This window comes from Panthera pardus, unplaced genomic scaffold (genome assembly GCF_024362965.1).
Source record: "Panthera pardus isolate Hobbes unplaced genomic scaffold, ASM2436296v1 HiC_scaffold_12, whole genome shotgun sequence".
Taxonomy (NCBI): Eukaryota; Metazoa; Chordata; class Mammalia; order Carnivora; family Felidae; genus Panthera; species Panthera pardus.
The window spans coordinates 38994284-39017195 of NW_026526677.1; the positions used below are offsets into that span (position 1 = coordinate 38994284).

The following is a 22912-nucleotide window of genomic DNA, read 5'->3' on the forward strand; positions in this document are numbered from 1 at the left end:
CACATTTGCCCTTTTCCTTTCCTACGTTCAAGGATCTTTTTGCGGTCTTCATCCAGTTTTAGTTTAGTGATAGACCTTGCTAGGGTAGATGCCCACGTGGACACTGTGCCACCTGCCTTCTCTTGCTGTACTCATTCAATGGAGATGACATATTTCTCCCTGTAAACCTGGACTACTTTGCCAGTTTGCTGACCTTTGTAGTGTCCTCACACAACCTGTGTTTCATCATCCTTTTCGGGTGGGCGTGAATCAAATGTTGTACTTCTGTCTCAGTTCTTTGGAAGGAAAGGAAGACCATCTTCGTGGGAATTTGGGAATGTGCATTGAAATGCCTTTTCTGGTCCTTGCTCCGGTCAGAAGTCAGAAAGGGACTGAACTTCCTTTTGGCCACTGGTGCTCCAGCAATGTCCATAAAAGCAAAAAATAAATCTTTATTTTTTATTGTTTCAATATAAACAATATACATCAGGATTGGAGTTTTATGAATCCAATATAGTACTCAGACTTTTACCCAGTAAGTGTAAATCACTTAGTTAGTAAATATTATGCACTGGAATTATATCTAGTTTATACTAAAACTTTTTTCTCTTCTTGCCTTATTCTGGGTTGAACTTTATTTGGTAAAGTTTATTTATTTAATTTGAGAGAGAGAGAGAGAGAGAGAGAGAGAGAGAGAGAGCGAAAGAGCACATGAAAGGGGCAGAGAGAGAGGGAGAGAGAATCCCAAGCAGGCTCTCCCACTGCCAGTAGGGGTAGAATTCACAAACCATGACATCATGACCTGAGCCAAAACCAATGGTTGCTTGCTTTACCAACTGAGCCACCCAGGTGCCTCAGGGTTGATAGAACTTTTTACAAATATCTCTTTCTCAAATACTTAAATGTGAGGGCACCTGGGTGGCCCAGTTGGTTAAGCATCAGACTTCAGCTCAGGTCATGATCTCACAGGCCGTGAGTTCGAACCCTGTGCCTGTTAGGTTCTGTGCTGACAGTTCAAAGCCTAGAGCCTGCTTCAGATTCTGTGTGTGTGTGTGTGTGTGTGTGTGTGTGTGTCTCTCTCTCTCCCCCACTGCCCCCCCCCCCAGTCTCTCTGTGTCTCTGAAAAAATGAGTAAATCTTAAAAAAAAAATTTTAATCTGGAAGTAATATTTTTATTTTGGTGTTGGTGAATTTTTAACATGTGAACTTAATTTAATATAGTTAGCCAATTTCTCTATTCATTTTCTAAATACAGGCCTTATAGTACTTTAAAATCAGATAGCCCCAGCATTTTGTCTTGTAATATTTTTATTTTTTCCAAAATTGGGCATTATTATTTAATCAAGTAATGATTAAGGTTTGTGTATACTCCCCATTTGTTCACCAATTCCCCCTTGTATTTTGTATGTCTTTTCTTTTGCAAAGTTTCTTTAACGAGCACCTGTTGGTCATAAAACAGTTTTATTTATCTATAAGTTCTTATCTCATGCTCATTCTCAAATGAGAATTAAGCTGGATATATGCTACTACATTTGGGAGTGATTTTCTTTGAAAACTTTGAAAAAAATTCTTTCTATTATCACTGTCTTCTGCTGTTACTGATTAAAAGCCAGCTGTTCAAGCTGTTATTCTTCTGTGGAAAATTTACCTTTTAGGAGCTATTGTTAGTATCTTTTCTGTGTCTTTGGGGGGTTCTACTATTCCAGTAATATGTCTAAGTGTGGCTATCTTGCTTGTGTAATAGATTAAAATGGTCCAAACTTCTTCCCTTCCTCACATCCATATCCTTGCAACGATATACAGAATAGTCCTTCAAGAGATGGACTATGAGTTTGACTCTTGGTTATGACTTGCTCTGGGCAATAAAATATTAGCCACTGTGTAAGGCAAGCCGAGCCTTGAAAAGTACTAATAAGCTCAGGCTTGCTGTCTTCTTACACTTGGACTCTTAAGACTGTCATGTGGATAAGCCCCTAGACCACTAGAGAATGAGACCATATGGAGAAGAACTGAGGTACACTAGTCAACAGCCAGCCTACAACCAGAGATGTCAAGAGGCCATCTTAGATCATCCTGCCCCCTGCTGATCTGCCAAATGACCACAGACATGTGAGAGCCCAAGATATAACAGCATAGCCAGACCAGACCAGAAAAATCATCTAATCACACAAAGAATTGTTATGTAGCGGCGTCTGGGTGGCTTAGCTGGTTAAGCATCAGACTTTGGCTAGTAATCTCTAATGAGATTATAAAATGAGACTTTGGTCTGTGAGTTCAAGCCCTGCTTAGGGCTCTGTGCTGACAGCTCAGAGCCTGGAGCCTGCTTCAGATTCTGTGTCTCCCTCTCTCTCTGCCCCTCCCCTGCTCATATTCTGTCTGTCTCTCTCTCTCTCTCAAAAATAAAAAATAAAAAAATAAGAATTGTGATCTAAAGAAAAAACTCAGAAGCTTAAAAAATAGCTCAGTTTCTTGATAGACAACAATAGCTAATATATACTTTGATCACATTATAGTTGCTATAATCAGAATTAGTGTTTTATCAATTTTAGAGAATTCTTAGCCATCATACTTCTAATGGAGCCCATAACCCCTTCTATTATCTTCTGGATTTTTGAAATATATAGGTATGAATATAAACACACTAAACACATATGTAACATTTTTTTTCTATATTTCTTCTCTACATTTTAAGCTTTTTTCTATTTCCCTCTCTTTAGCTTCCCACTATTAAGGTAATAACTTTGACAATATTTTCTACTCTACAAATGCTCTCCCCACCTGTGTCTAATTTACTGTTTAGTGGGTTGAGGTTTTTTCTTTTACTTCAATACCTATATTTTTCTTTTCTGGAACTTCTTTTTGGTTCAGATCTCCCTCATCATATTTATACTCTCTAGTCATCACAATTGGTTATTTTGTTGCATTAAACATTTTAAAACATCAGGATTTTCAAAATTTCTTTTCTTGTAATTTCAATTTCTGCAGCCCTTTGAGGGCTAATTCAAAGTTTGTTATTCCTTCTAACTCTCACTCATAAGGACTTAAAATTCTATTTGCATGATCTTAATCTGTGGGAATCCTGTGAGGTCTGCGTAGAAGGAAAACTTCTCCAAAGATAATTTGTATTTTCTTCATCCAGAATCCCAAGGTTCCCAATCCAGGAATGCTTTAAGACAGTTTCTTGAACTTCTTGGGCAAAATAAATCCAAATTTCCAGGCTGCATGATAGCAGGACTATGGTTTCAAATTCTCATTACAGAACTGTGTGAAACTGAGGTGGAGAAAGACTAGTTACTGGATTGCTTCCTGTGGCTAAGTAGTAGACGCTTCTGTCCACCCTTGGCTAGAGATGTAGTCTTCTAAATTGTGGCTTGGTTTTAGAAGTTTCTGCTCCATCTTCCAATCTTGCATGAGATCTAGGACATTCTTCCCATCCTGCACAGACTGTTGAAATTTAAAGCTCTAACTGGGACTTCCACGCATCGTTGTAGCATTGCAAAATAGTATGGCCACTTTGGAAAATTCAATGGCATTTTCTTATCAAGTTAAACATACGTTTCATAAACAGCCTAGCAATCCCAATGATACATACCCGAAAGAAAACTTGTGTTCATACAAACACCTATGTGCAAGCATTTTTAGTGGCTTTATACGTAAATGGCCAAAACTCATAACTTGAATGTCTAGTAATTGAGGAATGGATAAACAAACTGTAGTACACCCATACTACAGAATTAGAGTACCATAAAAAAGAATCATTGATGCATATAACATGGGTGAACCTCAACATACATACATATATATATGATTTCATTTGTAGAATATTCTGGGAAAGGCAAAACTATAGGGCCAGACAATAGATCAGTGGTTAGTAGCCATTCAGGATTAGAAGAGATGAATCAAAAGTGTTACAAGGGAATTTGGGGAGGTTATGGTATTGTCCTTTATCTTGACTATGATGGTGGGTATGTGACTCTATCAATTTTCTAAAACCCAAAACTGCACATTGGAAGGAATGACTTATGCTTTATGTAAATTATACCTTCAATTTTAAAGGAAAAGAAAATCCCAGGACCAAATGGGTTCATCGGTGAATTCTACCAAACACTTAAGTATAATTTAACACCAATCCTTCTCAAACTCTTCCAAATTTGAGTCTTCCCAAAATTCACCAACTAACTTAAGAGGACCAGCATTATCCTATGCCAAAATCAAGGAAGAATACTACAAGAAAACTACAGGCCAATAACCCTGATGAATATAGATATAAAAATATATTAACAAGCTGAATTCATGACACATTAAAGAATCATACATCATGATCAAGCAGATTTATCCCTAGAATGCAAAAAATGGTTCAACATATGCTAATCAATAAATGTGACTCACCCTAATAGAATGAGATTTAAAAAATCATATCATCTCATAGATGCAGAAAAAGAATTGACAAAATACAACCTCCTTCATAATAAAAAGACTCAGAAAATTGAGCATAGAATATTCCACCAAAAAACTTTTAGCACTAATCAATGAAGTCAGTAAAGCTGCAGGTTACAAAATCAACATACAAAAATCAGTTGCATTTCCATACACTAACAATGAAATATCTGAAAAATAAAAGAATCTTATTCACAACAGCATCAACAACAGTGTAATACTTAGGAAATTAACCAGAAGGTGAAAAATCTGTACACTGAAAACTATAAGACTTTGATTAAAAAAAAGAAAAAGAGGGGCGCCTGGGTGGCTTGGTCGGTTAAGCGTCCGACTTCAGCCAGGTCACGATCTCGCGGTCCATGAGTTCGAGCCCCGCGTCGGGCTCTGGGCTGATGGCTCAGAGCCTGGAGCCTGTTTCCGATTCTGTGTCTCCCTCTCTCTCTGCCCCTCCCCCGTTCATGCTCTGTCTCTCTCTGTCCCAAAAATTAAAAAAAAAAGAAAAAAAAATTGAAGTAGACACAAATGTAAAGATATCCATATTCATCAATTGGAAGAATACTGTTTAAATATCCATACTACCAAAACCCTTTTACAGACTCAGTGCAATCCCTATCAAAATCTGACTGGCACTTTCAAACAAAAAAATAAAAAATTTGTTTCAAACCACAAAAGACCAAAAGCACAAAAGCCAAAGCAATCAATCCTAAGAAAGAAGAACAAAGCTAAATGCATCACATTTCCTGATTTCAAACTACATTAGACCCTTTATCAATGCAGGGATTAGTAACTTCTGACTCCCCCAATACTTAACTACTAATAGCCTACTGTTGACTATAGTCCTACCAATAACATAAACAACACATATTTTGTAAGCTTTATGTATTATATACTGTGTTCCTACAATAAAGCTAAAGAAAAATGTGAAAATCCTGAGAGAAAATAGACTTACAGTACTGTACTGCATTTATTGAAAAACATCCCTGTGTAAGTAGGCACGTGTAGTTCAAACCCCTTCTGTGCAAGAGTCAAATGTAGACTACAAAGGTCTAGTAATCAAAGAAGTATGATACTGGCAAAAAAAAATAAAAAAGAAAAGAAAAGAAAAGAAAAGAAAAGAAAAGAAAAGAAAAGAAAAGAAAAGAAAAGAAAAGAAAAGAAAAGAAAAGAAAAAACCATAGACCAAAGGAACAGGATCAAGAGCTCAAAAATAAACCGCTGCATATATAATCAACGACTCCTTGACAAATAAGGAAAGAATGGTCTCTTCAACAAATGGTTTTGGGAAAACTGGATAACCGCATTAAGAACAAATTGGATTCCTGTATTACCACTCACAAAAAAATTAAAACAGATTAAAGACTTAAACGCAAGATCTGAAACCATAAAACTCCTAGAAGAAAACAGGGGAAAAGCTCCTTGGCATTGGTCTTGGCAATTATTTTTTGGATAGGACACCAAAAGCATAAGCTATGAAAGCAAAAATTAATAAGTGGATCTACAAACAAAAAGCTTCTACACAGCAAAGGAAACAATCAACAAAATTAAAAGGCATCCTATGGGATGGGAGTAAACATTTGCAAATCAGCAACCTGATAAGAAGTTAATAACCAAAACATATTTAAAAACTCATATGACACAACAGCAAATAAACAAATAAAAGCTGATTATAAAAGGGCAGAGGAACTCAATGGTCATTTTTCCAAAGATGTGCAAACGGTCAATACGTACATGAGGTGCTCAACAACACTAATCATCTGGGAATGCATATCAAAACCCCAATGAAATATCACTTCACACATATTAAAGTGGCTATCATCAGAAAGACAAAAAATAACAAGTGTGAATAAAAAGGAACCCTTGTACACCGTGGAAATATAAACTAGTATAGCTATGGAAATTCCTCAAAAAGTTAAAAATAAAACAACCATACCATCCAGCAATCCCACATCTGGGTGTATTATTGAGTACATAGCCAAAAGAAATTAAAGCACTTCCTCAAAGAGGTATTTTCACCCCTATATTCATTGCCACAATACTCACAACAGATAAAACATAAAAAAATTTAAGTATAGGTCAACAGATGAATGGCTAAAAAAGTTGTGGTATGTATACAAGAGAATATATTCAGCCACGAGCGAAAAAAATCCTGCCATTTTCAACATTTCCGAATTGACTCGGAGGGCATTATGCAAAATGAAATAAGAGACAAATACTGCATGACACCACTTATACGTACAATCCAAAAAACGTAAATTCAGAGAGACAGTGGAATGCTGGTTGCCACGGGCTGGGGGAAATGGGGAGATGCTAGTCTAAGTATACAAACTTCCAGATATAACACACATAAGGTCTGGGGATCTAATGTACAACATGATCATTATAGTGCCTAATCTTGTATTATGTAATTGAATTTTCCTAAGAGAGTAGGTCTTAAATGATCTCATGACAAGAAATGATAATTATGTAAGATGAGGGAGGTGTTGGTTAATACTGCTGATAATCATTTTGCAACATACAAGTCTATCAAATCTAAAAGTTATACATCTTAAAGTTACAAAGTGTTATAGGTCAAGTATATCTCACTCAAATGGGAATAACAGAAAAGACATTTTCAAATTCTTGGTACTGGCAGACATCCCTCCCTCTGGTTTTCACTTTTCTCCACATATTTGGCCTCTAAGAATTTCCTTTCTTATAAGTGCAATGATGGGTCTTCAAAGAGTTTTGTTCCGTTTTATCCAACATTTATAGGCATTCTGAAGCAGAATTTTTTAAAATATCTATTCTACCGCAATGCCAGAAGCAAAAGACTGCCATTCTATTGAAGAACAAGACTTTCTTAAAATTTCATGAAGTTTTTAACTTCTTCATTTTATCAATGTATCCTGTTTCTATAAAGTATAATAACACAGTTATTGTATTACTCTCTTTATAGATAAGAAAAGCAAAAGCTCAGTGTCCATGCACCCCAAGATTCTGAGAATGGAAGCCAATTTGAAGATTATCCTGTCTCCCAGAATTAGGTCAGTCAGAAACATGTGGAGGATGATTTACACTATGCATCATCCTACGCAATCTTGAACAAATCACTCAACTCTGCCTAGTTTCAAAGCACCTACTTCATAGAATTGTTCTGACAATTATTCGTGTCAAGCACATAGAAAACTACATGGCAGAAGTAGAAAGAAGTGCTTACTTTGAATAAGCCATGCTTTTGATTGCGTTGACCAAGCCATACATTGCTTCCTGGGGGAAGGTTGGTTTCAGGAGGGTCTATCACACGTTCATAAATCCTGTAGAGGCAAAAAAACAGTTACTAGTGAAGAGGCTCAAAGGAGAACCAAAGGGTATGTATGTTGTTTGAAGCACTCATGGCATTAGCTGCTGGTATGGAGAGATAGAAGCAGTATGTGGCACATTTCAGATTATGGGTAACATGAATGTAGGGATCTACTTCCTGACAACACTTGGACACGTTAACTGGACCTCTGTTGGCTTTCTATAGTCACCCTTTGGGCAGGGAAAGGAGGGAGAAAACATTTTTAACTGTCTACTTTGAGTAATAAACCTTACACATGCTCTGTGAGTAAAGTGGTCTGATCCACATTTGCAGGTGAGAAAGCTGAGGTTCAGAGAACATAAATGGGTCAACCAAGTTAAGACAGGGAGTAATAAAGTTGGGATGAGGATCTCCCTCTTCCTGGCTGCAAAGCCCAGGTACACCCCTTTGCACTCTACTCCTCCCTGACTTTGGTTTATCTAGCTGCTCCTCACTTCTACATTCCTCTTAACAGAAGAGTAGTAGTTGCCCACATGACAATATCCTTAGTGCACAAAATCATACAACCAATATTTATTTATTGAGCACTTTTTTTTAATGTTTATTTTTGAGAGAGTGTGTGTGCAAGTGGAGGAGGGGCAGAGAAAAGCCCAAAGTCGGCTCCACACTGACAGCAGTGAGCCTGATGTGGGGCTAGAACTCACAAACCACAAGATCATGACCTGAGCTGAAGTCAGACACTCAACCAACTGAGCCACCCAGGCACCTCTTTTGAGTACTTTTTTTGATACAAGCTCCACACAAGGCAATGAGAGATAAAATAAGCCAGACCTACAAAATCCTCCCCTCAAGGAGCAAGAAAAGAAAGTTCTGTACATGAAAACAAAACCTTCCTAAGATATATGAAGACAAATAACTTGCAGGAAGCAACAGCCCCAGGATCTTTGAAGGTACCCACAGAACCTAGTGAACAATGGTATGGTCTCAATTGTTCTGCCCTACTCACAAATCCTGAGATTTTTGCTCTCTTTAGAAATAGTCTCTGCAAACACCAGCTGATCACAGGCCTCCACCTCACCTCTACCAAGTGCCTCTCAACACTGTCTCTGCTGAGAAGGGGAAGGAAGAGCTTGCCTAAGAATTCGACTTATCCTTAGATGCTCAGAAGGTTCTGGATGGGGTGCCATAGAGACCGTAGACGAATTTCAATTCCTCCTGATGGTCTATCCTTCCTTGCCCTCTTCAGTACATGCTCAGAGCAGTTGCGCGAGGAGCCAGCTCCAGGTACTTCCAGAGTAAGGAAGTTCTGACAACTCATAAGGTCTCCGTGCTGGAAGGGAGCTGACTGTCCTCTGCCAAAGAGTGGCACATTCCTCCACTGGTTCTCCAAAGGCAAGAACTGAGAGACCATCCAGTTGAGTCAAGGCCAATGAATGAGTGTGACAGTTGGGAGTCGGGAACAGTCACACCGCAGCCTTGGAACTTCGCTGTACTGTCCATCACTCTCTTATTCTCCACTAGAAATGTGCTATTTCCTAATAATACATGGAAGGTATTCAATGGAGAAAGCTCTAAATATATCAGCTCCATCTCTACTAGTTATCTTTCCATTATAAATGGATGCTCAAACATAAGCAAGGAACAATTCTCCCTTAAAAAGGCAGGGTGTGTTTTCTCCACAGGAATGCAACCTTTTTCACATGTTAGAATGAACAATTTTAGATGAAACAACCTGTCAAAACTGCTTTAACCGAAGAAGCTGTTATATATCCTCCCTTAAAAAAGGATTTTTTTTCTAATATTCACAAAAAACTAGGAGCAAGCCAAATTTACAACAAAAGAGAAATGCGTAAATTACAGTAGATCAGCCTGATGTAATTTACTATGGTCATTAAGAGTGACAAATATGCAGGTTGTGAAATATGGGAAAGTATATACAAAATAATTTCCACTGGAGGAAAGTGGCATGCAAAATTATTTACGAACTATGGAGAGAACAATGCAAAAATTATGTTCCCTGTTGGTGAAGTTCAGAAGAAACCAGAAAGAAATGGAAATCTCTGTATTTAGGTAAAGAGTCAGAAGCATAATTTTCTGTAAGGGTGCTTCACTAACACAATGAAAGACACTGTCAAACTATTTATCTGAACCTTTCACTGTGAAACATTTGCATCTGTTGGAGGAAGAGCTTTCAATTTAATGCTTTCTTTTTGATTTTCGATACACCAGAATGTGAGCCTCAATGAGCAGACGAGGCCCGTAATCACTGGTTTATTAAGTGCATGAAGGAAGGAAGGATCAAAAAATCAACTTCCATCATGCCTTATCTTCGCAAGCATAATCCCTCCTTCTGCCCTAGAAATACTGGGCCTCAGACGCTTGCTTTCTCAACCATCAGCCCAAAGCAAGGCAGGGACCCTGATGCCTGTATCAAAGGTGTGTGCTGATTTCCAGTGTCACATAGCCCCCATCAGGATCCTCTCCTGATGCCAAGGAAAGTCTGCTGGCTGCTTTCCCACCAGCCTGGCCAATTCACTCCAAATGGCAGACCTCACTGGAGAATTCCATGTAGCAGGCAGAAACAACGAACTGGATTCAGACATAGCAAAATGAAGAGAGCTTACAGTGTTAAAAAAATAAAAATAAAAATACATACCCACACAGGGGACCCTTATGTGGAAAAGCAGACAAACCCAATTTAAGGGACATTCTATAAAATAACTGCCTGTACTCTTTCAAATGCCCATGTCATGGAAAGTAAAGACTGAGGAACATTTGCCAATTAAAAGAGGCCAATGGGACATAAAAAATAAATATGAGACAGAATCCTGGAATGGAGCTGAGAGCAGAAAAAAATAAATCCTATGCCCAAGATTACTAGGAACTTGGTGATACTGGAACTGTAGATATATAACAGTATTGTACTGATGTTCAATTTCCTGATTTTGAGGCTTGATCATGTATATTTAAGTGTCTTGTTCTTCACTAATATCCACTGAAGTATTTAAGGGTAGAGTCATGATCTTTGCAACTTCCTCTCAAAGGATTCAAAATAATGATGTGCTTAAGTACAGACATATGTAAACACAGTATGTAGAGAGAAAAAAAAACAATCTGGGCAAAGAGTGTATGATTTTTTTGTGCCATTCTTAATAGTTTCTTTTAATATTAAAATTATTTTAAAATATGGGGCGCCTGAGTGGCTCAGTCGGTTAAGCGTCCGACTTTGGCTCAGGCCATGATCTCATGGTTCGTGAGTTTAAGCCCCACGTTGGGCTCTGGGCTGACAGCTCAGAGCCTGGAGCCCGCTTTAGATTCCGTGTCTCCCTCTGTCTGTCCCTCCGCTGCTTGCACTCTGTCTCTCATTGTCTCAAAAATAAACATTAAAAAAATTTTTTAAGTTATTTTAAAATAGTTTTGAGACAACAGTAAAAAAGCCAAAGGGTCTGTAATGTATACAAACTAAAAATACACACATTTAAAACAATTTTATAGCTATTAGACAAAGACACATACAAATTTAAAGCCCCACATAAGGTATATGGTAGTGTTTTCCTAAAGGAAAGGCAAAGGGAGGAAAAAGTGAACGAGTGAAAGATGAATGACTGAATGAAGTAAAAGTATTGTGCAGACTACTGCTTTGATAACACATCATAAACTAAGAAATAAATGATCACATCCCTATCTATTCCTCTTTTACAAAAGGAATTATGCCACCAACATGCCAAATATAATCAGACTCTTCACAGAAGGGCCGACCCCAGGGGTAGGGTTTAGGTGGGCTGGCTCATGCAGATAGGGCACAGTGATCTGTGATCTGTCACTTAAATCTAGGATCACCCAATTCAAATGAAAAGTCAAAGCTAATAGAGTGAACTCCTTGGTTTCCAATGTTGTCAGGAAATGGAAACTTGATATTCTAGTATTTTGTTTAATGAGGTTTCCTTCACATCAGTATCGGATTGTCTATCATCTGTGTGACACTGTGTTGGCTACGGGAACCCACACGGCAAAATTAATGTGGCCAAGTCCCTGTCCTCGGGTCAAATGCCTGAGCCAGGAAGACAGCATGCATGCACACACCTTATTCAGTGAAGTGCAATGATCTATGAAAGCAGAGAGAAAAACAGATTGCTGTCTGCCATAGTCAGAAAACACTTTCAAAGGCGGAAACACTGGAGCTCAGGTTTGAACGGAAAACAAAGTGTAGCTAACACACAGACAGAAACAGCCAGCACTTCTACAGGCACTTAACGTGTACCCAACTTCTTTTCCCCTACAAATTCACTCAAAGAACATTCATTTCTGTTTAACCTTGTTAAAGTTGTACAGCAAAGTAACAGCTTATTTAGATACTAAAATGTAGATCAAAAACAATTTTTGGACCAGGTGTATTTTCTACGATATCCTAAAATTTCAGTATTTTCATTTAGTTTTAAAATATTCATTAGCTTCTTTTAAATGCTTTCAAGCCATAAGTCAAACTTTTCTATATTACTCTAAATTCTAAGCAAACATCCTACGATCTTTTACATTCTTCCACAATAGGTAATTCTCTGACATTTACACAAGTTTGACTTCTGTTGAAAGTTCATCATAAATTCATGTAAGACTGGAAAAAGACTCAGCAAAGAGAGGTAGATGATTTGCAAAGTTATTACAGTGTGTGTGGATACACAACCACTAAACCAATACCAACAAAGAATGCACTTCCTTTTTTAGGAGTAAAATATGACAGGCCACTATTCCTAACACTTTTGCTTAGTCCAGTACTAGGCACATTCCTAGACCATTTGGCACCTGAACTGGTTTTAGTCAATCTATAGGAAAGGTTTCTGGGAAAATTAAAATAGCAGCAATGAGCAGAGGCCCGCACTCTAAATTCTTATTTCAGGCTGTCCTCATGCATCCTTATCAAAATATATATCCTGGAATATTACTCAGCCATCAAAAAGAAATCTTGCCATTTTCAATAATGTGGATGAAGCTAGAATGTATTATGCCAAGCGAAATAAGTCAATCAGAGAAAGACAAATACCATATGATTTGACTCATATGGGCAATTTAAGAATTAAAACAGATGAACATATGGGAAGCAGGGGGGAGAGGAAAGAGGGAAACAAACCACAAGAGACTCTTAACTACAGAGAACCAACAGAGCTGGAGGGAAGTAGGTGGGAGATGGGCTAGAAAGGAGATGGGTATTAAGGGCACTTGTGATGAGCAATGGATGTTGCACTTAAGTGATTTATCACTGAATTCTGCTCTTGAAACCAATATTGCACTATATGTCAACTACAATTTAAAATATAGATAGATAGCCAGAAAGCAAGCAAGCAAGCAAGAGTCTTTATCCTGACTGCCCTATATGTTAGTTCTTTACCAATCTCTGAGACTTTCCCCACCTGGATGACCTATGTGGCCTTACATTCCAGCACTTCAACATAGGACCACGTACCTCACACTACTCACTGGAGTCTCTAGGATTTTGGTCCTGGCTGAGCCTGCTTTCTCAGACCTCCCTGCCAAGGAAGAGGGAATTGGTCTTTGCTGGTACCTCTAGGCCCAGCACTTTCACCCTCAAGTGGCACCTGCACTTCCTAACTGCTACAACCGCTAAACATCTGCTGCGTGTGCAGTAAATAAAACCCCCAACACAACATTCTTGCACCTGCTCAGTGGTCTCCTTCACCTGGACCTTCCCTGACCATCCTATATAAAGTAGCTACTAACTGCTAATCACTTAGCTTATTCTCTTATCAAAGCAAGTAAGTCTCCAAAATTGTCTTAGCTCTTTGCTGAATGACTATCTCCTCCTACCAGAAGCAAGAAAACCTTGAAAGCAGGGACCTTATCAGTCTTATTTAAGTCAGTATACCTAGTATCTGGAAGAGGGATAGTCAAAGTAAGTGCTTACTCCATCTATTTAATGAATAAATGAATTCTCCCTAATACTATCTTCAGAATAGGAGGGCTATAGTTATACAAGTGCTACAGTAATACAGCCCAGAGTTCATGATGAGCAATGAATGCATGAAACTAAGTAATATAGCCTGAAAACTCAGGTGGTCAAATGACATCTTTCTGCAGATAATATAGTTACTGGAAACAAGTGAAACATGATGACCCTTTTCAAGGGTCTTCTTCCACCAATCCCCAGTTCATGAGATCTATACAAGGCAGCCAAAAGAGCAAGATGAACCCCTCTCAGCTTTTCATCCACAAAAAAGATTGGGATAGCAAGTTTGAACCATAGGGCAGATCACTAACTAACAGGAAAGCCAGACAGAAGAATAGGAGAAATAGTAATGTGAAAATTAATTAGGTCAAGCACAGTCCTTTTAATAAGCACATGATTTACTGCTTAAATCGACTGCATTATAATCGGTTCAAATTAGTTCATGTTCCCATAGGCTATCCGACACAAATAATGTATTTACTCTGCAATCATCTAAAATCTACCCTCCTTTATGGCTAAAGAAAACCCAATTCCCATTTAGTCATGTTTGTAGGCCCTGCACTCAAATGAGATCCTGCCTCTTAAGCTATATGCGGAGAATTATGGGAATTTTGCATGCCATTAGTACATATTGGTATTTTAACATGTATCTAATTTCTAATACAATACCATGCAAAATTAAACATCCAGTCAAACATAAAAACTGCTTGAGAGGAATGAACAATGCAAAGAGTAACTGACACTCCTTGTCAAAGTCACTCACTGAATCAAGGGCTCACATCAGAAATTTTCTTCACAAGGTACAACCTCTCTTTACTCATGACTTTGGTTAAGAATGCCCTCCCTTCCCTAGCAATTGTCCCATCCACTTAAAAGATCAGTCAATATTCTATGAAGAACTCGATTTTCTGTTAACAGATAAAACCCTCAGAGTTCTATACAAAGCAATGCAGTGGTTCAACAATACTATTTATGAAGGAATACTGAATTTCTATTTACCTGGATGAAGAAAGACCTCTGAAGGGACACCAGGGTACCTTTCCCAATTATATACAAGAATTCATTTCCAATGTAAACCATGTGAATCGACATGTATTATGCCACTGTTTAATAAGATAATATGAAGCCCAAATGGCATGCTAAATGAAGCAGTTTATCTTGGGCTTTGCCTTGAATTCAAGAACGTTCACGCTCTTCCTCAAGAGGAAAGTTGCAATGACCTTCCCTTGCTAGACAGAGCCTCATCCTCCCCTGCCTCTTAGCTGGCACTAGTGAATACCAAGGCACTTTTTGGAGAAAGTTCCCTATAGAGAAAACAAGGCAATTCCCATGCTGTTCCCCTCCTCACTAAAAGGTGGGGAATGACCTTGCACAGGAGGCTAAGTCCCTTTTTGGTCTTATGGTAAGAAGGGCATAATACAACCTTTCTTTCCAGTCTTCACATCATAGGGCAAATGTGAGAACAGATTTCTTCATGTAGACGGGGGGGGGGGGGGGGAAGGCATCTATACTATCATTAGCAGTATTCTTGGCTCTGACAATTGTTGAGCATTCATGGAAATCTACAAAATACTTCCTCAAAACTTACCTTGACAGGAGTGTCTGCCAACTACGTACATTGGTGAGCTACTTGTTGAATTTCCATGTCAGGTTGTCTGGCTGTTAATTATGTGCTAATATGGAATACATATCACACAGGGATTTGTACCAAAAACAACAATAACAACAAAAACCATGAAATGAAAGGAATGCCCCAAAAGAGGAGCTCTGCAGTCTCCTCCTACCCATCTGTTTAGCAAAAACAGCTGACAAGAAATGACTAGATTAAAAAATATACCTCTGGCATTATACAGGAGAAAACAGACTAGACAGGGAGATGGATTATAGAAATGAATAGAGTATGCCCCCAACATGTAAGAACTGAGTTCCGAGCTAAATCCATACAGAGCTCAGGAGCAAGGACAGTAGCAGGGCTCAGCAGGTTTCCAAACTGTTCCTTGCCAGCTGACTGCAGAGTAAATACAAATGCAAACGAAAAAGAGGCAGCAAAGTTGAAATCTGGAAGGAGATACCTTTGTTGCGGTAAATAAGGAAGTCAGCAGTTCAAATTAAATTAACAAATACTTCTGGGAGACTTTGCCAGAAAAAGTCTCTCCAGAGAGAGGAGAGGTCTTCCCAGAGACAACCAAGTCCTCAGGTGACCTGCTTCATCCACTTAGAAAACATGTATCAAATTCATCCCTCTTCTGGGTTATTATCCAAAATATATGAAGAATGTCTACAACTCAAAAACAAAACAATAAAGCAATAACGAGATGGGTGGCAGACACAAATAGACATTTTTTTCAAAGAAAACACAGAGATGCCAAACAGACACCTGAAAAGATGCTCAACATCACTCATCACGGAAGCGCAAATCAGAACCACAATGTGATCATCTCACACCTGTCAGAATGGCTAAAGTCAAAACTAAATTAAAAAAGTTGGCAAAGATATGGAGAAAAAGGAACCCTCATGCACTATTGGTGGGAATGTAAAATGGTGCTGGCATTGAGGAAAACAGTATGGAGACCCCTGAAAAAATTAAAAACAGAATTTCCATATGATTTAATAATTCCACTGCTGAGTATTTACCCCCAAAAAATGAAAACACTAATTCAAAAAGATACATGCACCCCCTGTGTTTATTGTACCATTATTAACAATAGTCAAAATATGGAATCGACTGAGGTGTTTAAGCACAGATGAGAAAAGAATATGTGGTATAGGGAGTTAAGATGCAGAACTGCAGGACCCTGGGCTTTCCTCATCCCTCAGACACAACCGTATTGAGGTCGGATCGCTTGGAACACCAGAGAAATCGATCTGTGGAGTGGCAGAAGTGTCTGCATAGTTGGAGGGAGACAGAGGGGCGGGTGCAAGGTGCATGGAAGTGAATGAGGGGAGGGAGAAAAATGGCAGTGCCGCAGAGAGGAGGGAACCCTTTCTGTGGGGAGACAAAAGTGAGTGAAAGAGAGAGGGGTTGAGAAAGGGCAGCACTGAGTTCGCACAAGAGGAAAATATCTCTAGACCACGGACTGGGGAATGAGAAATAGTGAACATCACAGATATTGTGTGTGTGGGGGGGGGGAAGTGTTTAGAGCTCAAACTCTGAGGTTTTGGGAGTTTAAGAGTTTCTCTGGAGCAGAGCTATGGTGCGCACCCCTGGGGAGGAGGGTGCTGATCCCAGAGTGCACAATGTGGTGTAGACATCTCCATGACACACTGGGAGAGAACATTCCCCTGCTTCCTGGAGTACTTCTTGAAGAAAGTATAGAGCCTCCCCAAGGATAAAAGACCCTGCAGGCACCAGCAAAAGGCCTTTCATTGGCAGGGGACAGAGGCACATCAAGAGAGACGATAACCTTTCCTGCTTTTAGTGGTGCTACACATGGATTCCACACACTGTGCAGGTGTATTTTCAGGGACAATGGACATTAGACACAGTGCAGAAAGGCTCTACCCCAGAGGAGGCAGCAGACTGCACGGTGCCTGGTCCATGAAGACTTTGGGTTTTTAAATCTGAGCCTCACACCCAAGAAAAAAAAAAAAATGCAGAAGGGGCGCCTGGGTGGCTTAGTCAGTTAAATGTCTGACTCTGGCTCAAATCATGATCTCACGGTTTTTGAGTTCGAGCCCCGCGTCAAGCTCAGTGCTGACAGCTCGGAGCCTGGAGCCTGCCTCAGATTCTATGTCTCCCTTTCTCTGTCCCCCACTGCTTGTGTTCGTTCATTCTCTCTCTCTCTCTCTCTCTCTCTCTCTCTCTCTCTCCCTCCCTCCCTCTCAAAATAATAAACAAACATAAAAAAGAAAAGAAAAAGAAAAAAAAAAAACAACAAGAGAGTTATGCCACAAGGCAAGCTGGCTGCCCTTGCTATTCTGTGAGGACTGCCTGAATACTGAGGGGTTGAGATCCCCGGTCTGGGGACCAAAGACTGGGGTGGCGTCATTTTCACCCCAACAGCAATCCAGTGGGGCTTCAGAAAGCAGCACAGCAGCCCCCAGTGGAAGTAGGAATTGCTTACACCAAACCCTGCCCCGCAACCCCCCTCTTGCTCCATGCCTGGCAACTGTTTGTTTACTGGAGCAAGACTGACTCTGAACCAATGCAGTGGGCCTCTCCTCCACAAACAGGTATAAGCAATATATCGGAACAAGAATTTAGAATAACTTTCGTAAGACTATTAGCTGGGCTTGAAAAAAGCATAGAAGATGCCAGAGAACCCTTGCTGCAGAGATCCAAGACCTAAAAACTAGTCTGGCTGAAATTAAAAAAAAAAAAAAAATGCTGTAACTGAGAGGTAAAAACCATCTGGATACAGTCACAACAAGGACTGAAGAAGCAAAGGAGAGAATAGGAGATACAGAAGATACAATTATGGAAAATAATCAAGCTGAAAAAGGGGGGAAAGGAAATTATTGCCTCATAAGGAGAGACATAGAGAACTTATTAATTCCATGAAACAAATCAGTATCCATAGCGTAGGAGTCCTAGAAGAAGAAACATAGCAAAAACAGGCAGGTTTATTTGGACAAATTATTGCTAAAAACTGCACTCACCTGGGGAAGTCCAAGAGGCAGAGAGAACTCTTGGTCAAAATCAACACAAACAGGTCAACACCATGACATGAAACTTTCAAAATACAGAGATAAAGAATGAAATCTGAAAGCAGCAAGGGATAAAAGGTCCTTAACCTACAAGAGTAGACACATAAGGATAGCAGCAGACCTGTCCACTGAAATAGGGCAGGATAGAAGGGACTGGCAGAAAATATTTAATGTGCTGAATGGGAAAATATGCAGCCAAGAATTCTTTATCCGGGAGCCTACCAGTCAGAATAGAAGGAGAGATAGAGTTTCATCAAACAAAAAATATAGGAGTTTTTGGGTACTAAACCAGCCCCGCAAGACATTTTAAGAGGGACTAGAAAGGACCAGAGAATATCAGCAGAAACACCAACTCTACAGGTAACACAATGACACTAAATTCCTATCTTTGAATAATCACTCTGAATGTGAATGGACTAAATGCTCCAATCAAAAGACAGAGTATCAGAATGAAAAAAAAAAAAAAAAAAAAAAAGATCTACATGCTGTCTACAGAGACTCTTTTTAGACCTAAAGACACCTGCAGATTAAAAGTGAGGGAATGGAGAACCATCTATCATGTGAATGGACGTCAAAATAAAGCCATAGTAGCCTTATTAATACCAGACAAACCAGATTTTAAAACACAGACTGTAACAAGAGACAAAGAAGGGAATTATATCATAATTAAGGGGTCTATCTATCAAGATCTAACAACTGTAAGAATTTATAATCCCAACTTGAAAGCACCCAAATATATAAATCCATTAATAACAAAGCAACTCATTGATAAAGTCCCCTAATATTATGGTATTATTAAAACCCCCACTTAACAGCAATAGACAGATCATCTAAGCAGAAAATCAACAAGGAAACAATGGCTCTGAATGACACACTGGACCAGATGGATTTAACAGATATATTCAGGACATTTCATCCTAAAACAGCAGAATACACATTCTTCTCAAGTGTACATGGGACATTCTCTAGAACAGATCACATATCAGGTCACAACTCAGCCCTCAACAGGTACAGAAAGATCATACCATGTGTATTTTCAGATCAAAATGCTATAAAACTGGAAATCAACCTTATTAAAAAGTTTGGGAAGTCCTCAAATACATTGAGGTTAAACAACATCCTACTAAAGAATGAATGGATTAACCAGGGAATTAAATAATTAAAAAATACATGGAGGCAAATGAAAATGACAACACAACAGTCCAAACCCTTTGGGATGCAGCAAAGGCAGTCCTAAGAGGAAAGTGCATTGCAATTGAGGCCTATCTCAAGAAGCAAGAAAAGTCCAAAATACACAACCTAACCTTAACACCTAAAGGAGCTAGAAAGGAGCATCAAATAAAGCCTAAAGCCAGCAGAAGAAGGAAAAGAATAAAAATGAGAACAAAAATAAATAATATAGAAACAAACAAAAACAACAAATCAGTGAAACTAAATGCTGGATTGTTTTTTTTAAAAAATAAGCAAAATAGGGGCGCCTGGGTGGCTCAGTCGGTTAAGCGTCCGACTTCGGCTCAGGTCATGATCTCACGGTCCGTGAGTTTGAGCCCTGCGTCAGGCTCTGTGCTGACAACTCAGAGCCTGGAGCCTGTTTCAGATTCTGTGTCTCCCTCTCTCTGACCCTCTCCCGTTCATGCTCTGTCTCTGTCTCAAAAATAAATGAACATTAAAAAAAAATTTTTTTTAAATAAGCAAAATAGATAAACCCCTAGCCAGACTTATCAAAAATAAAACAGAGGACTCAAAAATAAATGAACATTAAAAAAAAATTTTTTTTAAATAAGCAAAATAGATAAACCCCTAGCCAGACTTATCAAAAATAAAACAGATAAAACTACAAATGAAAGAGATCACAACCAACATCACAGAAATACAATTTTAATACTATGAAAAATTATATGCCAAAAAACTGGGCAATCTGGAAGAAAGGGAAAAATTCCTAGACACTCATGCACTACCAAAATTGAAACAGGAAGAAACAGAAAACTTGAACAGACCTATAACCAGCAAATAAATTGAATCATTTATCAAAAATCTCCCCCCAAAAAAGAGCCTGAGTCCAGATGACTTCCCAGGGGAATTCTACTAGACATTTAAAGCAGAGTTAAAAGTTATTCTTCTCAAACTGTACCAAAAAATAGAAATGGAAGTAAATCTTCCAAACTCATTCTATGAAGCCAGCATTACCTTGATTCCAAAAGCAGACAAAGAATTATACTACAAATGAGATTTACAGGCTAATTACCTGGATGCAAAAATTCTCAACAAGATACTAGCAAATCGAATCCAACAATACATTAAAAGAATTAATCACCACGATCAAGTGGGATTCATTCCGGGGCTGCAGGACTGATTCAATAATCACAAATCCATCAATATAATAACCACATTAATAAAAGAAAGGATAAACCATATGATCCTCTCAACACATGCAGAAAAAGTATTAACAAAATACAGCATCCTTTCTTGATAAAAACCCTCACAAAAACTGAGACAGAAAAAACACACCTCAACATCATAAAGGCCATATATGGAAGACCCACGCTAATATCATCCTCAATGGAGGAAAACTGAGAGCTTCCTCCTAAGGTCAGGAAAATGACAGGGATGTCCACTCTCACCACAGTCGTTCACCATAGTACTGGAAGTCCTGACCTCAGCAATCATACAAAAAGGAATAAAAGGCATACAAATTGACAAGGAAGAAATTAAACTTTCACTCTTTGCAGATGACAGGATACTGTATGTGGAAAACCCAAAAGACCCCATCAAAAACTGCTAAAACTAATACATGAATTCAGCAAATTTATTCAGGATATAAAATCAACGTACAGAAATCAGTTGCATTTCTATATACCAGTAATAACGCAACAGAAAGAGAAATCAAAGAATTGATCCCATTTACAATTGCACCAAAAATCGTAAGATACCTAGGAATACCTAGAAGACATTTGCAAATGACACATCAGATAAAGGGGTAGTATCCAAAATGTATAAAGAACTCATCAAACTCAACACCCCCAAAAAACAAATAATCCAGTGAAGAAATGGGCAGGAGACATGAATAGATGCTTTTCCAAAGAAGATATACAGATGGCTAACAGATACATGAAAAGATGTTCAACACTGCTCATCATCAGGAAAATACAAATCAAAACCACAATGAGATACCACTCCACACCTGTCAGAATGGCTAAAATGAACAACTCAGGAAACAACCAAGGTTTGCAAGGATGCAGAGAAAAGGCAATGTTTTTGCACTGCTGGTGGGAATGCAAACTGATGCAGCCGCTCTGGAAAACAGTGTGGAGGTTCCTCAAAAAATTAAAAATACAACTACCCTATGACCCACCAACAGCACTACTGGGAATTTATCCAAGGGATACAGGAGTGCTGATGCATAGGGGCACATGAACCCCAATGCTTATGGCAGCCCTTTCAACAATAGCCAAATTATGGAAAGAGCCCATATCTCCATTGACTAATGAACGGATAAAGAAGAAGTGGTATATGTATACAATGGATTATTACCAGCCATCAAAAATAATGAAATCTTTCCATTTGCAACATGGATAGAACCAGAGTGTATTATGCTAAGTGAAACAGAAATATCATAGGATTTCAGAGCAAGACAAATATCAGAGAATGACAAATATAATATGCTTTCACTGTTATGTGGAATTTAAGAAGATAGATGAACATAGGGGAAGGGAAGGAAAAATAAGATGAGAACAGAGAGGATGACAAAACATAAAAGACTCTTAAATACAGAGAACTGAGGGTTGCTGGAAGGGAGGTGGGGGGTTAAATGGGTGGCGGGCATTAAGGAGGGCACTTCTGGGGATGAGCACTGGGCATCATGTAAGAGATGAATCACTGGGTTCTACTCCTGAAGCCAAGACTACTCTGTATGGTAACTAACTTGAATATAAATTTTAAAAGTTTAAAAGAAATTTTTAAAATGCTTTAGAGTAAAAATATACATATATATGTGATATATATACACACAACAGAATGCTATTCAGCCATAAAAAAGAATGAAATCTTGCCATTTGCAACATGGATGGATCCAGATATAATGCTAAGCAAAGTGAGAGAAAAACAAATACCATATGATTTCACTCATGTTTAGAAGCAATAGCTGAACAAAGAAAGAAGAAAAACAAAAAAATACAGACTCCTAAAAACAGAGAAATGGTAGTTGCCAAAGGGAAGGGGGGGGAATGGGTGAAATTGGTGAAGAAGGTTAAGAATATACTTATGATGAGCACCGAGTAATGTACAGAACTCTTTAATCATTGCATTGTACACCTAAAACAAATACTGTATGTTAATTGTACTTGAATTTTTAAACAATTCATACCTTTATTACCTAAATTTTACTATCTCCATTTTCTTTCCTCATCTGGGTCTGTATACCAAGGGTATTTTTCCTTCTTAACCATATTTTATGCCCCTAATATCTCTCTCCCACTACTTCTTACCAACCCTTACTATCTGCCTAAAGTTTGTAATTCAGCTGTTACCCCAAGTTGATGCTGACTGTGGATCAGGGTCAGAAAACCAGCTCCAGTAGGTCTGTCCTATTTTGCATTCTTTTTTACAGTTTA

General features: G+C 38.6%; 1 protein-coding gene across 2 annotated transcripts in view; it reads right to left on the reverse strand.

Annotated features, from left to right (window-relative positions):
* Positions 1-22912, reverse strand: part of NELL1 (neural EGFL like 1) — an 874069-nt gene that overhangs the window by 695797 nt on the left and 155360 nt on the right. For both annotated transcript variants that reach the window (XM_053899887.1, XM_053899886.1), the window contains exon 5: positions 7613-7709. In XM_053899887.1, coding sequence (XP_053755862.1) covers positions 7613-7709 — 97 coding nt within the window. The remainder of the gene's footprint in view (positions 1-7612; positions 7710-22912) is intronic.